We start from the raw sequence: 15,320 nt of genomic DNA, 5'->3' as shown, positions 1-15,320 counted from the left end.
CGTTGGATCGGGTTGGGTTGGACTTGGATGGGATGCATATACACGGAATCCATGAACATGATATTAAGGCTGAAAACTGGCAGCTTGTTGATACCCTAGATAAACAGAGTATCAAAAAGTTGGTAAAAATGGGAGTCTATGATCTTTATTGTCCCCCATGAGAGGAATCTCTCACAAACTCGACCGAGCAGCATCCCTCCACCGCATAGCCTGCTCAATCGCCTTAGCCACAGAAACACATTTCTCCTCTCCAAAGCGCCCACCAACAACCTGCACTCCCACAGGCATACCATCAACCAGATCGATATCATCTAAAAAAAAAAGATCAGCATACCAATTCAAAACCTCTCCGCAACCAGACTTACACTGCTCTTTATTAAACCTATCACCCGCATTGCGCGGGACATGATCCAACCATTCACCATCAGGAACATCCTTCTCCATAGACACAGTCGTAGCGGGAACAGTCAAGGCAGCATACCCCAACAAGTTCCAGATACTAGTGTATCCAACGTAGGCGCTGGATTTGACCCACGTCCACGGCTTGTATCCGACCCAGGGCGTGTTGGGCATGATGAGGGCGTCAATACCGGATGTTGTCCAGCGGTCGAGGTATTCACTTTCGTAAAGATATTTGTCGGCGTGGAGCTGGAGGGAAGTTAGCACACACTCATACCCGGGAAACGAATACATTAAAGGAGAGGGACAGTACTTGATGTGTTTCAGATGTAGTCAGAATATCCTTCTCTGTTCCAACTAGCATACCCTCAATTAAAGGTTCACCGGTCATCTCGATCTTCTTGCGACAGCCCTCGCCGCCGTCGGAGAGAATGGCCTTTTCCCAAAGTTGATATGCATACCCATGTGATGAGGGGTCCCACTCGAAAACTATACTTAATTGTCAGAAAATCCAATATGAGATGTGTTCCAGTGGTAAATACCTTCATGACCAGCCGCCTTCAGTGCAGTGACAACTTCATGAATAGCCCTAGCAATTGGAGGCTGAACCCTGACCACGCCGTCATCAACCAAGAAGCCTATCCGGAGTCTCTTCGCCTTGAGCGAGGCCATACTTCGTCGCCACGGTACCGGAGTAGTATGTTGATCGAGTTCCCAGGGCGATGCACAGGGCAGAGCCTCCATATATCGCTCAATAGTAGCCAAACTACAACTCATCGGACCCGCAACCGAGCGAATAATATCTTGACCGGGACTATACCAAATGAGCCTCTTCACGATGCAATTAATCTGCTGAGAAAAGCCACTCACCTTCCACGCTCATATGGATGCCGTCCCGGCGTCGGCGAAAGTCCATAAAGTCCACACAAACTCGCCGGGATCCGAATAGAACCACCAAGATCCGTCCCAATACCAAGCGCACTTCCCCTAGCCGCAAGAAGCGAGGACTCGCCACCGGAACTACCGCCAGAAATCAAGTTTCGATTTAACGGGTTGACGCATTGCCCGAAGACGTGATTGTAGGAGTCGGACATCATCATTGATTGGGGCAGGTTTGTCTTTACATATAGAACTGCGCCGAGACGACGGAGTGTTCGGGCCACAGATTTGTCGGAGGGGGCAGGGTTGTTGGTTAGACCGACCCATCCTGAGGAAATATTAGTATGCGTATATCGATAGGATGGAAGATTAAGTTGGAGGCGGGGGGGGGGGGGGGGGGGGGGGGTCCCTACCAATCGATGTATCCACTCCCTTGACAGAGAACAAATCCTTAATCGAAACAGGTAATCCATGCAGAGGTCCAATAGTCGTCCCTGTCTTCGCTAGATACTCATCCACCTGCTTCGCCGTCGCAAAGGCCTCTTCGAAGAAAATCTCCGTACAACATATCGTCAGCTGGTGCGCCAGCGCTGCACGCTTGGCGAACGCTCTGGTCAATTCCAGAGAGGAGAGTTCCGCAGAAGCTAGTTTACGAAGGAGGACTGTGATATCCGTTTCCTCTGTAAGAGCTAGTTCGGCTGGTGTGAGTATGTTTCGAATGTATGCCAGCGCATCTGGGTGCGATTCAACTGAGGGAACTGGGGAGAGTCGCCACTCGGGCGGGATGAGGGCGAGTTGGTTGGCGCGCTTTTCAGCGGCGCGTTCTTGGTATGTCGGAGTTGATATGGTAGTTGCCATGATGCGAGGTCGCTATGAATGATATGAATTTGAGAAGAGTCAAAACTAGACGGATCCCGAGTAGAATCAAGTCTTCGGATATTTATGTTCAAGTACCGTATATAGATAAGAAATGCGGAGAAGTGATAGATTACCTTCCGCATTCGGCAAGTAATCAAATGCGCGCTAAAGAAACACATGCGGAGTAACCAACGCCATTTCAAACAACACAACTTGACTCGTCTTTATCGCTCGCTAGATAATCCCTTTATCCCGCCATCTCCGCTCACACTGTTCCTGGCCATCCGGATACCGCGGAAAGTCGCACAACTGGCAATTCCGCCAATAACCCCGCACCACATCGCACTGATCACTAGTGCTGGCATGCATACCCGTCAGATAAGCAGATGTGGCCAGGTGCACGTAGAATCGGGAAGAAGTAGGCATTTTGGATATTGCATCGCAGACTTTGTCTACCAGGGAGGATATTACATCTGCGTGTATCGAGGGACTTGATGATAAGCTGCTTTCTGCTGCGCGGGTGAAGGAGACCATTGCAGCCGAACCTCGGTATGCCACGTCTGCGAGACTCACATCTGTCGAGTTATTGTTGTTGATGCGTAGAATTTGCTGCATTGCCCTGGCACTCAGATCTAAGGGACTTGAATCGTGCTCGCCTTTTGCTAGGTGCACGAATAGCTCGAATGTATCTGGCGGACAACCCACCCAGTCAAGAAAGTCCTGCGTCAGAATCTCGCGATGCCAATTATCAAAGATCAGATCATTGTCGCCTCTATTTAAGGTGCCCGTCACATCGAACCAGACCAGGTAGGCGAGTACGTCCGCTAGTCCCGGTATTCGGTCAGTTAGACCATCCAGTTCGGCCTTGTTCGTACAATGCAAGTCAAGCAATGATCGGGCCCCGTGTAGATGGCGCTGCCAATTACCAAAGGACCCACAGCAGACCTCAAACATGGCGAATGTCCCTATCCCGAATAACGCGATGGGGTGTGCAGAGTCAATGACGCGGCTTAGATTTGTCAAAGCGACCAGATGTGACTGAATCGCGTCATCGTCATTTGCGCCCTGAAGGCGTAAGCGCGCGTAGCTCAATGTTTGCGATATAAGCTCGATTGTTTCGTTTGGAAGTTCTTGCTTGCTAGACTGAATCTCCTGGTAGAATTCGGACAGAAGATCGATGAAGCCGTTGAGGTTGATGGGTATATGCTTGATATGCTTGTTGGACTGTACTCTAAGTTGTTGAGGTTCTTGCGATGATCGATCTCGATCTTGTGAGACAGGGGAACTTGATGATGGTGATTGTTTCGAGGCTGGGTGCTCCTTTCTCCGCTCTCTATTCCCCATCCAGATGACTCTTTGCGGGTATTGGCATCCCGCTCCACTCTGTACACATGGCTGGCAGCGAGGACGGTTTAAATCACACTTGATGCCATTGGTCCGACATCGCTCGCAGTGGCGATCATGGCGAATGCCTCGGGGCTTTTTGACGGCCGCCATATGGCTGCAGGTTGTATGATGGGGAATTCCATTCTTACACTGTAGAAAGAATGTCGGGCAGATTGCCGGAGATAAGAGTGCGGGGGAAAAGGCGGGTTCCCCCCTTGGTATTGGCCGGGAAATACACACCCTAGGAAAATTTGAACGACTGCAACCTCAAAATCAGGGGATTGATTCTAACTGGACACTGTCTTCTCTCTTGAAGGAGCGTGGATTTGGCAAATGCCATTCGGTGCAACCGAAACTAAACTATCTAAGCTACCTAATGCAGAAGCAACAGCGTAAATTTGTACAAGGCGGAAGATGAACGCCACAATAAAGCGAGACCCGCCGGAAATAGCAACGAAAGACTGGTGCGTCATGGTCGAACAAAGTCGGCAATAATGACAACACCCAGAAAGTGATAACCCCAAAGGAACGACATGAACCCCCAGACCGTGAGCCCGAAGGAAGACCGGGGCAAAAACAAGTGTCAAGTATTTGTACAGTGATGAATGCAAGACGAGGCAAAGCAACGCCTGACTCGCGAGTCAACAAGCAAAAAGGGCAGGAATATATACAAAAATAAAAGCAAGACCGCACACAAAGATGTTTGAGACCTGCAACATAACTCAAAAGGAACGACAAGGTGCACAAAGTGACAAACCCAAGAGCAAAGACATCCAACAAGGCATCAAAGCCATGAACTGCCAGCCAAAGGAATGCAAATGTGTTTCCACAAATCATGTACAAGTCCCAACAAGCAAAGGTCCCATGATATCAACATTTCAGCGATGCGGCAGCTCATGTCCATTCTGCATTGCCGTCATGTGGGCAAAACGGCTTGGACTTCCGGTATCCTTCTTGCCTCGATTCAACTTCTGACGGCGTTCTCGTCTCTTGGTGGCGGAGTTTTCCTGCTCAGGTTTGGGCTCCTCGCTGACCTTTGGAGCATCCGGCTTGGATTTGGCAGACTTGTCAGCACGACGACGGCGATGGCGGACACGAACACGCTTGGAAGGAACATGAACACTTGGAGCCCGTGGACGCGTCTCTGAATCCTCTTTGAAGCCGGTTCGATGGAGCCGTCCGAGATCAAAATTTGATGGTCGACGAATTTTTCCTTCCTCCATCAGCTGCCCGAGTCGTAGAACGGCCGCTGTGAGGGATCGGGTTGAGGCGATGCTCGCCTCGAGAACGGTCCGCGTGTCATGAGAATCATCCCTGAGGGCAGATTCCTGGATGCGTGATGCAATCTCAGCAGCGGCGTCAAAGCCAGTCCGAGAGTTGGGGCTGGAGATGTGGTCCACTCTGGGATCCGGGCTATCGACCCTTTCAGCTGAAGCTGGCATGGCTGTCTTCTCAGTCCCCAGGACTGATCTCTCTGAATCTGCATCTGATCCGGATGTCGGATGTTCACCTTGGGCAAAAGTCTTTTCGAACAGATCAGATCCGATATGGGAACAGGTGCTTGCAATGTCGCGAGCCTTCTCCATGGCCGCGGGAGTTCGCATGACCGACGGCATCACGTTGGAGGAGATGGCTGGCATCTGAAGCATGTATATGCCGAGATACGGATTCTGCACTGCTGCCTGAACAGGAGCCTGGCCTGTGATGCCGATGGGTTGAACCACGGCTTGAACATCGCAGTCAATGGCCTGAGTGAAGAAAGTGCCTGGGCAACTTCTGGTTTGGCTGGTGGCAGACTGGGGAGACTGCGAGTCCGAATTCCGCTCAGAGGTGCTCTGATGCAAGGAATCGACGCTGCTTGAACAGTGGTGGCAGATCACGTCGTATTCGCCCTCGCGTGGAATAAAGCTGAGAGAGACTGGCTGCAGAGCTGCAGTCAGGTCTGGGCCAAAGTTGCCAATGTGCAACCAAGATGGCAATTCGTCGGCAGGGATCAATGGAGCAAGACGACCACCAGGTCGGAAGATGCAGAAACGAGGCTGTGGCTGAACTTGCGAGTATGAAAGAGAATAAGGAGTTTGGTGGAACATGATGATGGTCGAAACACGATAATAGAGGAAATGAAGGAGAGTAGAAAGGTGTTGAGTAAAGACTGTTGATATAAAGAGCGTACTTGTGCTTTCAGAAGGAGAGGTAATCAAGCTTGGAAGCTGGAAAGATGAAAGCAGATGGGGATGGAGAGAAGAAGAGAGGAGAAGAGAGGATGAGAAGAGGAAAGGCAAGAAGAAAGGGCTTGTTGATTGTTGATTGTTGATTGTTTACATGGTCTATTGCTCCTGCCGTCCATTGAAGTTCCCAGCTACCATACTAAAGGAAGCGACAGCAACAGAAAGTCCTAACGGGCGGGAAGGCACCCGCTTCACACTTCCCGTCTATCAAATCAAGAAGGAACGAATGTGCCATTCTTGCAACCGAATCCAAGATGCGGGTTCAATGCGGCAGTGGCATTGATGCAGATTACGGTCGGCTCCACCATGCTCTGCGGGATGACTTGAATATTGCTCAATTCAAAGTTCTTGCAGGAAGTCGCCGTGTTGCACTCGATGATGACTGCCTCGGTATGTTTCAGATTCGGAAGTCCAGCATTATACCAGCAAGGATCCGACGCGCAGGATCCATCACCAGGTCGATAGGTATTGACCGAGCCCGTAAAGTCAGACCAAGTGAAGTTTTCCATCGCAACAGAGGCATTGTTCACTCGTCCCGTAGTCACACCATTGCCGAGCTGGGTCTGCGATGATCCTTGGTTGAAGTAGCTCTGCGTCACGAAGATGGGGAAAGTCACATTGTAGACACGAATGTTCTTCCAGCTAACATTCTTGACAAGTCCCTGACCACCAATCCAAGATTTGAACCGAGCAGCATAGACGGCATCAATGACTGTGACATCTTCGAAGCGGATGTTGGAAACGTTGGCAAAGGCTGTTTGGTCCTGGCCCAAAGAGCCAATACTCATTCCGTGGCTCTGGTAGCCGATGGTGTTGCGTTCAAAGACCACATTGTGAGAGCCATCCTGCACGGCAATGGCATCATCACCATTGTAAATCACACTGTCGGTGATTCGAATGTTTGTTCCAGTGACATCAAAACCGTCGGTGTTGAACGGGAATGATCCAGTGGACTCGGCATCAATGAAAGCGTGGCTAACAGCAATGTTGTCACCCTTCAATTGTACATTCCAGGCGATGGGCTTCCGCGATTTAAAGTATTTCAATGTTCCATTCGTGGTCTTGAAACTCATCAAATGAGGCCGGGAGGCAATTCCGGTACCATTGACGGGATTGGCGTCCCACCATGTTTGGCCGTAGGAGTTGATCCATCCATTGTTGACGCTGGATGATCCAGTATAATCAATACGAGGACCAGAAAATGTAAACCAGTATTGACCATTTGAGTAGAGTGGCCGATTGGTTCCGTTGACGATGCGCTGGACTTCGGCAATACTTTGCGGTAGATGGAGATTTCCTTTCATTTGGATTTCAACATTGCTGAGGTTTGTTGCGCTGATGGGGTTGAAGATGTTGTAGTCCGCGCCTTCCTTGAAGATGATCACGGAGTCCGTGGCACATTGGGCAAAGACGCTGTTGACCGTTGCAGAGTCATCGGAGGTACTATTTGAAGCCGGAATAACGCAGCGACGAGGTCGACTCGAGGATCCGAGTGCAAGACCCGATAATAGTGCAAAGACAGCTGTATTGGAAAGCAGCATTGTGAAAATGATTCAACGGGTTAGTGAGCCTTTCCTTTGCCCCCAAGACGAGAATTGAGCTTTATATGTAGTAATATTTGGTGACCTTTTCTGTAACATTGAAAATGCGATCGCCAAAATGCGAGACTAATTGAGCCAAGCCTTCTCCACAATGCGGGGACATTCCTTGGGGAAGAGCTTCGTGTGGATGGACTATTATTTCGGCGGTTGCGGGGTTGCCCAACGATTGGTGGAAATATGTTATCCAGGATCTATGAGACTGAAGTATGCCATCATAAAGGTTGGGGCATAGAGAATCGGAAATAAGCACCGTTGAGACCCTGGTGTGGCTGGCACGTCACTATTAGCCGATACGTAACGCCCATCATATTATGGCCCTAGTAGGTTCTCGATTGCCGATCCTTGAGGTCAGCCTAAATACTCCGGTACTCAATCAACGTGTCTGAACGGACTTGATGATATTCTTAATCTTTGACTTAGAAATACAACCGGTAAGAAGTACACGAGCTTTTCATGTAGATTCATTCTTGATCTATCGTGGCAGACTGGAGCACTCCGTTGCGCTGTGCTGAAACTGTCTCATCCGCATGTTGGCCTCTAGGCCTGCGATACCGTCTATTTCCGCAGCGAGTACCGACATGCCGAGCCAGTTCCCGTGTCTTCGCTTTGATATCCCACTCAAGACCAAGTTCTTTGATACTTTCACACTCGCTTTCCAAAACACATTGGGCAAGGGACTCGCCTTGTAGCCTCACTCGAGTATCAGCATTATGAGCCATGAGAAGCCGAAACTCTGCAGGTTTCTCGAGCTTGACAGCATCGAACAATGCCGGACTAGCTTTTGTGGCATCTGCCCATACTTCAGCAAGACCTTGTTCAGGTGCCAAATATCCTCCCGGAGCATCGCGAGCCGAAGTGGTGTACTTGGAATCGGTCTCCAGCCCAGTCGGGTCTTTGGACGCAGGACAATGTTTGGATCTGCGCCTCGAGCTAGTAAAAGCTTAACAATCCCAATGGGTTGGGTGCCGAGGACAGAGCATTACACAGCGGTGTACCTTCCTTTAACTTTCCTTGAAAGTTCATATCGGCTTCCTTTGACAGAAAATAGCGCACGCGCTTTTCATTTCCTTCTTTCGGCACATACAGGAGCATCCACTCCATGTCCATTTTGATGGTATGATTCAACTTCACCGGAGCGTAGTTAATGATTGCTCCAGTAAATAATCTGCGACAAGATGATGACCTTGAGAAGCATCATTTGCGATCGGACTTTGACGCCATGCGTCGTACGAAAGTTGCTGGGCGCCCCGAGAGATGGGCATTTTAACTAAGCCGAGATGGCCGTGCCGAGCTGCCAAGGCAAGAGGACTCCTCCTACGATCATCTTTGAAGCTGATATCGACAGCTTGTTCAAGGAGCCTCTGCACGAATTCTCCATGTCCATTAGCAGCTGCATGGCAGATGGGATGGTCTCGCATTGCATCTGCCGCCGATGGACGTCAACATGTGGACGCTAACTGTGGCTGAAGTCTGCGCTAGGGGCGGCGCCGTAGCGAAACCTCTTCTCCCGTAAGCTATTTTAGAGTTACTCTTGCCCCACCTACTCCACCTTTAAATATGTAGTCTTCCTATGTAACATTTGACAGCGTTGTTCTACGGTCATATTAACTATATTGCCTTATTTTCTTGTAACTAGTTATATACCTTTATAACTACGTCTTTTCAGCTAATTTATTCTCTTCGATTTACTAATAGGTTGCATGCTAACGTAGTTCCTGGCCGATCTGGACACCCCCATCCGAAACCGCCATATTTTACTACCCTACCTAATTCAATCGCCTACCATGCCTCCAATTCGCACTCAATCCTCGCAGAATTTGGCTAATCAAGAGAGAAGGATACTATTAGCCCTTTCCAATATCAAAGATAGTCGTATCAAATGCCTTCGCGCAGCCGCAAAGCTCTACCAAGTCCCTCTCTACACTACATACGCGCGCCCACGGTTAAATCCCACGCGTCGAGAAACGTCTATCAGGCCATAAATTGACCCAATTCGAAGAGGATTCGCTAGCTAAGTGGATTATATCTCTAGATACGCGTGGTGCAGCCCCTAGGCCCTCTATTATACGCGATATAGCTAATATTCTACTAGCTGCGCGTGGTGAGAGCCCACCGAATACTGTTGGTAAAATTTAGCTATCTTCCTTGGTTTAACGGCGCGATAAGCTTCTAATATGCCCTTTCTAGACGATACGTGTAAGGATACTCTATAAGTCAGGATAGAGGCCTGTCAATCAGGTAGGAGAAAGGGACCAAGTCAATTGTTCAGAAAGGTCAAAGACTGTTTCTTGAGGGATGTAAATCCTCTCCAACATGGATCAATTTACATGTAGTCATATCGCTCAAAACAGGAAGTGGATGCATCCTTGGTAGGGGAATGGGAAAAACACGAGGCTTATGTAACCTCTACAAGGGTCTTCCTTGCAGGAGTTCGTACACGTACTGGCAGCGAAGCCCCAGTGAACCTCCACCGAAAGCTTGCCGGCTTACCAGGGTCCTGGTAGCCTAAGGCGCTAACATTTGTGAATAACCTCACGTCAGGTGTGTATCGTAACACCCTGCTACCTAAATCGCCCTCGATACCCTTATTTTAAGGCTATCTATCAAAAAATTTAAATATTAGCCTCTGTATCTAAGTTTACTTTATAGCGCCTATTTTATACCTCTAGTTTAAGTTATGTGAGCAGGCTATGACGTATAGGAAGCAGGGTTAAATAGATAGAAGAAGAGTTACTATCTCAGGTAAGATAGTATAGGATCAGATTGAAGAGTAAAAAGAGACTTAGGATTCATATCGCTCTGCTCAGGGATTTAGATCCCTTATAAAATTGAGAAAGCGGGAGATTCCAGCAGATTGTATTGATGTCATTTAGTTCTGCTAAATTCTATATGATCTAGCCATAGCATCATAGGGGGCAGTACAATAGAGCGGGCGGTTAAGCAACGTCTGGCTATCTAAAGTTACGGGTGGAAAGGCAGCCGTTTCTGGCGCCAGAGGTTGTCATTTTCGGCGTCGATTTCACAGGTCCCTATATAAAAGTATTCCACCTAGTATTGACTCTCACAAAGTATGAACGAGACCATTCTGAGCCCGAACCGTGTTTAGAAAGTCTAATATTATCTTCTTTTAGTGATATCCCGAATCTACAAAGAGCGATCACAAGTTGGCCGCCGTCTGCGAAAGAGCTATCAAACTCCACGGGGCCATATCCTCCTCCAGAACCAGCACACCCTCGGCATCAGCGTTGACAACAGATACCCGAAGATCCATTGCGTATGCTGTGAGATCCTTGATAATTTGGCGACTTAACGTCTTCGGGGATCCCAGTCGTCTGTAAGCCGATTTGACATCTCCTGGACCTCCAGGTGAGAGCTTTTCCACTCTGAACGGCGACCCTGGACGCAGTCCCTTGAGAACCAGCTTCTTTGACTTTGGGCTGCCGAGTTTCAAGAGACCCTCTGCAGCCTGTGGGTCATTGTAAGCCGGTGGTGGAGATGTTTTGACTTCGTCTGGGTAGTGGAACAAGATCGCAGAGATGAGGCCATTCTCAGGATTGCGAGTGACAATGCTATCGCTTTTGTTTTGCGCAAGAACTTCCTTGCCCAGGCCCTTTAGTAGCCTAAAGGCATGAAAAGCTGGTTTCGGGATACCTTGAAGGTTCATCAGACCGAATCCACCGTCTAAGAGAGTCACATCAGCCTCACATTCAACCCAGTGAAGACGAGCAAAAGGCTCAAAGTATGATACGCACGGAAGGGTGTCATTCCACAACCCTCTTCTTCAAAAACGTCAGTAAATGTCCAATAGGCTAGGGTGTCCACCAGATTCAGCGATGCAAGCATCGTCCTGACGATGTATATGGCCGCAGGAACCTCATCGTGAGCATGGTCTCGAGACGATGGACTGGAACTCCACTCTGTCAGGTGGATCTCGGCCGACGGATACGCGCTTTGCGACACAATTTGTCTGAGATATTGAAGGTCATTAGGCGTCGCTTCCAGCCCGCGCACTCGCTTCGACATGGATCCAGATGTATCCAAGGCCCAGTCTGTAGGGTACGGGTGGCAAGAGACAAAATCCACGGGGAGCTGGCGCGTGTGGCACCAGCGGAGAAAGTGCTCGACCCAAACCGGACGCCAATGCAACGAATCAATGTCTTCGACCTGTTGGAAAGAGTGAGCCTTGCCTCGTCCTCCGTGCTGGTATAGTCAGCTTACATTTGCCAACTGCTTTTGAACTTCCATGTCCTCCCATTCACCGTCAAATCGCGTATCTGGAACGTAATTGCTCGTGGCAGGTCCGCCAACGCGAAGGTCCGCGTCGAGCTGTTTCACTGTCTTGACAGTGCACTCATACAAAGCGTAATACTGAGACCTGCTGCCTTTGAAAAAAGCGCTCAAGTTGGGCTTTGAATGTGTCAGCCTTGATTCTCCCCGCGCTGACCCTGACCGTCCGACCCGGTGAACAGACCTCGTTCCAACATTCGAAATACCAAGTGCGAACCTCCTGCAAACCGTAGCGTTGAATCCAATGATCCACTGTCGCCCGCACCAAATCGGACCATTGGTCCAGATCTTTAGGAGGGCTACCGTGACCTTTCCACCAGAAAACCTACAGTCATAATCAGTCAGCGGCTGGACTACAAACTATCAGCTCGAGGGAAAGAGAGGGACTGGACCAACCGTGTCTCGTTGAGTAGCAATCAGCGACGGACAGAAACCAAACTCGACGAAGGGGCGTACGCCCATATCAAGCATAGTATCAAAAAGAGCATCGATATATTGGAAATTATAAACGTGTTTTCCTTCCACCTCGCTGAGCACATGCATATCGTCGTGATACAAGCCATGGAATCGAACGTATTTGAATCCGCAAGCCCTTTGCGCAAGCTTTAAATGGGCTTGCCAGTCCGCGCGGAGGCCCTCATTGGCACGTCCAGCACCCACAACCTGTGAATAAAAGTGTTTGAAATCGTAGATCTTGGGCTGATCAATCGCGACCGTAAGGTCGGTCCTACTCGTCATCATAGCGAAGGGGTGCAAGGGCGGACGGACAAAGGTTGATCAAGTATTGAAGTGAACGATCCACGAGCTGATAAAACTAGACCTTCAATAATTTTCAAGCAGATTAGACCACTTTATTTATCAGAAGAAGCCGGGCTATCGACTGAGAGTTTCCCCGACTGCCACGGCACGGACTCCGAAATTGGCTATAGGAAACGGTACACCCGAACGAAGATAACTGGGTCAATGGAATGAATCGGAGCCAGGGCGGGATTGTGAGGCTCACAGAGGTCCCGTCCCACTCAAAGTGGGGGAATGGCTGGTCAATAAATGTTTCTGGCACATCAAGCAAATGTAGTCGACGGGTGTACTATTTTTTAAGGAAGGATACTGAAGGATTGCCGATAATCATTTAGGCTAAATAAGATGGTGGGGTCGGTAAGACTGGCTTCTGGGTGGAATGCTTCATGGTTTCTCAGGCATGCTTCAACCACTCTTATTTGAAAGCTATTTCTAATTGTCTTTCTTATCATCTTTCTCGGTAGCATAGATACCCCTCCGAGGTCTATCATTCAACTCGTGACTGCAAAGATGATTCCAAAAATTCGTCGGGGCTTCAAACTTCATTAGCCAAAGAAAAGCCCGGTCCTTCGGACTTGCTGGCAACCTTTTTGGCTGAATCCTTGCAAACAGCCTTACTCCGCTCGTTTCCTAGGTAGCCTGACCGCTAGAGCTATGCGCATTAGGTGAAAGTTTTCCTCTCCAAGTATCCACGCACAATTGTGGTCACCAGATTTACTCTGTATAGTCCTTGTCTCCACCAAAGCTGACGTCACACCGCAGATAAGATAACGATAAGATAAGACCCACCGATAAGGCCAGCCAGCTTTATCGGCTCGGATGCTGGCAGCCTCCGAAGTACGTAACGCAGCTAGCAGCTACTCCTTAGTCCGGCAATTTTCTCCGTCTAACCTCCATTTCTCCCTCCTAGATTCCCCATTAACCCAGTCTCCAGTCTCAATCACAGTCGCATCAAAATGACCACCCTCTCCGACCCCAAAAACTCCACGCGCCCAACCCCCGGCATCGCCGTCGCAGACGCAGTCTTCCAAATCGGCAGCTCCATCTTCATCGCAGCACCATCCACACGAGTCTGGGAAGTCCTTACCGACACATCAACATGGCCAGAATGGAACACATTCATCCCGCGCGCAACTATTCGCGAGCAAGCAGACAGCCAAGACTCTGACCCAGCCAATCTCTCTCCACTCCTTCGCAAGGGCACGAGAGTTACCTTCCACGTCCGCATGGATCCTGAATCGACGAAGCCTCAGGCTGCGCGTGACGTGTACCTCCTCATCACTGAGTATACTGCGCCAGATCCGGAGACCAAGACACCGGGCCGAATTGTGTGGGTTGTGGATCGTGATGCGCCGGGGGCGATGTCTCCTTCTTTGTTGAATGCGGAGCGGGTACATGAGATTACTGATGTGGAGATTGGGGAGGGTGAGAATGTTATTAAGGGGACTGAGGTGCGGAATTGGGAGTTGCAGGCTGGGTGGATGGTTTATGCTGTTAAGTGGATGTTTGGGGCGAAGTTGCAGCATAACTTTGAGCTTTGGGTTAGTGATTTGAAGAAATTTATTGAGGGGAATGAGAGTGGTACGAATTAGTTGAAACACAGATCTTGATTTAGGAGATGCACGGCTATGGAAACAAATTGAATCAACATTGAATTATTCCTTGAGAGAAAGCAAATCACAAAGTCATTAGTTGGGGAGAGAAAGTGAATGAGAGCCGTGTGAAGTGTATAGGAGGGAAAACCCTGTTTCCTCGATGAAGAATCCGAATACATGCCCTCATAGGGGTACTGAAAAGGCCGCCAGTAGAAAGCCCAACAAAAGGGCGAGCCCAGTTATATCAATCACATACTCATGCACCGAATAAATGGAGCGGTCATTTTTATGCCTGCCCCTCAACACCCAAGACAAGGCATTACACACAGGCAGGCGTGAATCCACATCTCCTTGTATGCAATGTAAATCCATTCCTCCAACATCCCCAGGAATCTCCGACTTTGTGCCTCTCTTAATTTGGCAGCAAGTACTTCTTAGCAAAAATCCTGCAATCGAAACCAAATAGTCAGAGCCCATAAACACAAAACAGAACATCAATACACAGAAGACGTATATGCGTACCTGGATATATCTTCCGCACATGCCGGAGACCATAGCAATTGGTTCCGTCATGAGAATCTTGTTAAGGGGATCCCAAAGAGACTCCGCAATCGCAATAACACGATGACTTCATTCCTCTCCCTTAGGCAATCCACGTTCTTAGCGGACTGTAGAATGGGTTTCACTTATTTTCTCCCAGAAATTGGTGTCATGGGTGAACATAGGCACATGTTTATTGCATGAAGATTGATCGATCTACATCTCATCAGGCACCGAACAAGTCTCCACATGAATACCCATGAGCCACCGGTAACGGTCACAGTTTTCCTAATTTATTTTATCGCTTTTCGGCGTGTGGATTATATGATATATCTCGCTTTGTGCAGGTGCAGGGAAGTCGAAGTCCTTCCACTCACGAAAAAAGAAATTGAGGGGAACTCCAGGGCAAGGTGTATACTGATGTCATGACAGGGTGCACCATCGCGCAGCGCTCTGCCACATGAAGCACGCGAACGCCCGCCGAAGACGCGCGTGAATGATGTCGTCTATCAGAGTCATAACCTGGCGGTCGATGCGATAGGACTGCAAAGCTTCTTCCGGCAGGCGGATGATGACAAAGTACAGGCATGTCTGCCGGAGGGTTTCCGTTTCCACATTTGGTGGTTCTGCCATTTGGAAGCGTGTCTTGCCGGTGCGAGGATTGTACCTAATAGGCTTTTTTGGGTAAGGAGTGATGAATGATTTCGCGGAAGTTGAGGGCATGGTGCAAGGTTGATGAGAGGAGCGAG

The 15,320-nt window shown here is 49.2% G+C and overlaps 9 protein-coding genes across 9 annotated transcripts; 2 read left to right on the top strand and 7 right to left on the bottom strand.

Annotated features, from left to right (window-relative positions):
* Positions 1-171: 171 nt before the first annotated feature.
* N7473_009467 (uncharacterized protein) lies at positions 172-2,136 on the bottom strand (the record flags this gene model as incomplete). Its single annotated transcript, XM_057155406.1, has 6 exons — positions 172-311; positions 366-648; positions 713-888; positions 942-1,213; positions 1,270-1,606; positions 1,692-2,136. The coding sequence occupies 6 exons, from the start codon at positions 2,134-2,136 to the stop codon at positions 172-174; spliced, it is 1,653 nt and encodes a 550-aa protein (XP_057006536.1).
* A 234-nt stretch (positions 2,137-2,370) lies between these two features.
* On the bottom strand, positions 2,371-3,633 carry N7473_009466 (Zn(II)2Cys6 transcription factor; the record flags this gene model as incomplete). Its single annotated transcript, XM_057155405.1, has 1 exon — positions 2,371-3,633. One exon carries the CDS (start codon positions 3,631-3,633, stop codon positions 2,371-2,373), a length of 1,263 nt encoding a protein of 420 aa, XP_057006535.1.
* Positions 3,634-4,400: 767 nt separating this feature from the next.
* Positions 4,401-5,612, bottom strand: N7473_009465 (uncharacterized protein; the record flags this gene model as incomplete). Its single annotated transcript, XM_057155404.1, has 1 exon — positions 4,401-5,612. The coding sequence occupies one exon, from the start codon at positions 5,610-5,612 to the stop codon at positions 4,401-4,403; it is 1,212 nt and encodes a 403-aa protein (XP_057006534.1).
* Positions 5,613-5,962: 350 nt separating this feature from the next.
* Positions 5,963-7,291, bottom strand: pgxC (putative extracellular exo-polygalacturonase; the record flags this gene model as incomplete). The annotated part of the gene is made up of 1 exon (XM_057155403.1): positions 5,963-7,291. The coding sequence occupies one exon, from the start codon at positions 7,289-7,291 to the stop codon at positions 5,963-5,965; it is 1,329 nt and encodes a 442-aa protein (XP_057006533.1).
* Positions 7,292-7,812: 521 nt separating this feature from the next.
* N7473_009463 (uncharacterized protein) lies at positions 7,813-8,458 on the bottom strand (the record flags this gene model as incomplete). The annotated part of the gene is given in 2 exon segments (XM_057155402.1): positions 7,813-8,281; positions 8,298-8,458. The coding sequence occupies 2 exon segments, from the start codon at positions 8,456-8,458 to the stop codon at positions 7,813-7,815; spliced, it is 630 nt and encodes a 209-aa protein (XP_057006532.1).
* A 170-nt stretch (positions 8,459-8,628) lies between these two features.
* N7473_009462 (uncharacterized protein) lies at positions 8,629-8,808 on the top strand (the record flags this gene model as incomplete). The annotated part of the gene is made up of 1 exon (XM_057155401.1): positions 8,629-8,808. One exon carries the CDS (start codon positions 8,629-8,631, stop codon positions 8,806-8,808), a length of 180 nt encoding a protein of 59 aa, XP_057006531.1.
* A 1,700-nt stretch (positions 8,809-10,508) lies between these two features.
* Positions 10,509-12,379, bottom strand: N7473_009461 (uncharacterized protein; the record flags this gene model as incomplete). The annotated part of the gene is made up of 5 exons (XM_057155400.1): positions 10,509-11,032; positions 11,104-11,515; positions 11,570-11,758; positions 11,823-11,963; positions 12,035-12,379. The coding sequence occupies 5 exons, from the start codon at positions 12,377-12,379 to the stop codon at positions 10,509-10,511; spliced, it is 1,611 nt and encodes a 536-aa protein (XP_057006530.1).
* A 1,013-nt stretch (positions 12,380-13,392) lies between these two features.
* On the top strand, positions 13,393-14,028 carry N7473_009460 (SRPBCC domain-containing protein; the record flags this gene model as incomplete). Its single annotated transcript, XM_057155399.1, has 1 exon — positions 13,393-14,028. The coding sequence occupies one exon, from the start codon at positions 13,393-13,395 to the stop codon at positions 14,026-14,028; it is 636 nt and encodes a 211-aa protein (XP_057006529.1).
* A 966-nt stretch (positions 14,029-14,994) lies between these two features.
* Positions 14,995-15,294, bottom strand: N7473_009459 (uncharacterized protein; the record flags this gene model as incomplete). Its single annotated transcript, XM_057155398.1, has 1 exon — positions 14,995-15,294. One exon carries the CDS (start codon positions 15,292-15,294, stop codon positions 14,995-14,997), a length of 300 nt encoding a protein of 99 aa, XP_057006528.1.
* Positions 15,295-15,320: the final 26 nt, after the last annotated feature.

The sequence above is a fragment of the Penicillium subrubescens genome (genome assembly GCF_028828155.1).
Source record: "Penicillium subrubescens strain IBT 31985 chromosome Unknown utg000006l_segment0_segment0, whole genome shotgun sequence".
Lineage (NCBI taxonomy): Eukaryota > Fungi > Ascomycota > Eurotiomycetes > Eurotiales > Aspergillaceae > Penicillium > Penicillium subrubescens.
The sequence above is the reverse complement of the archived record's forward strand: the minus strand, read 5'-3'. Positions and strand labels throughout refer to the sequence as shown.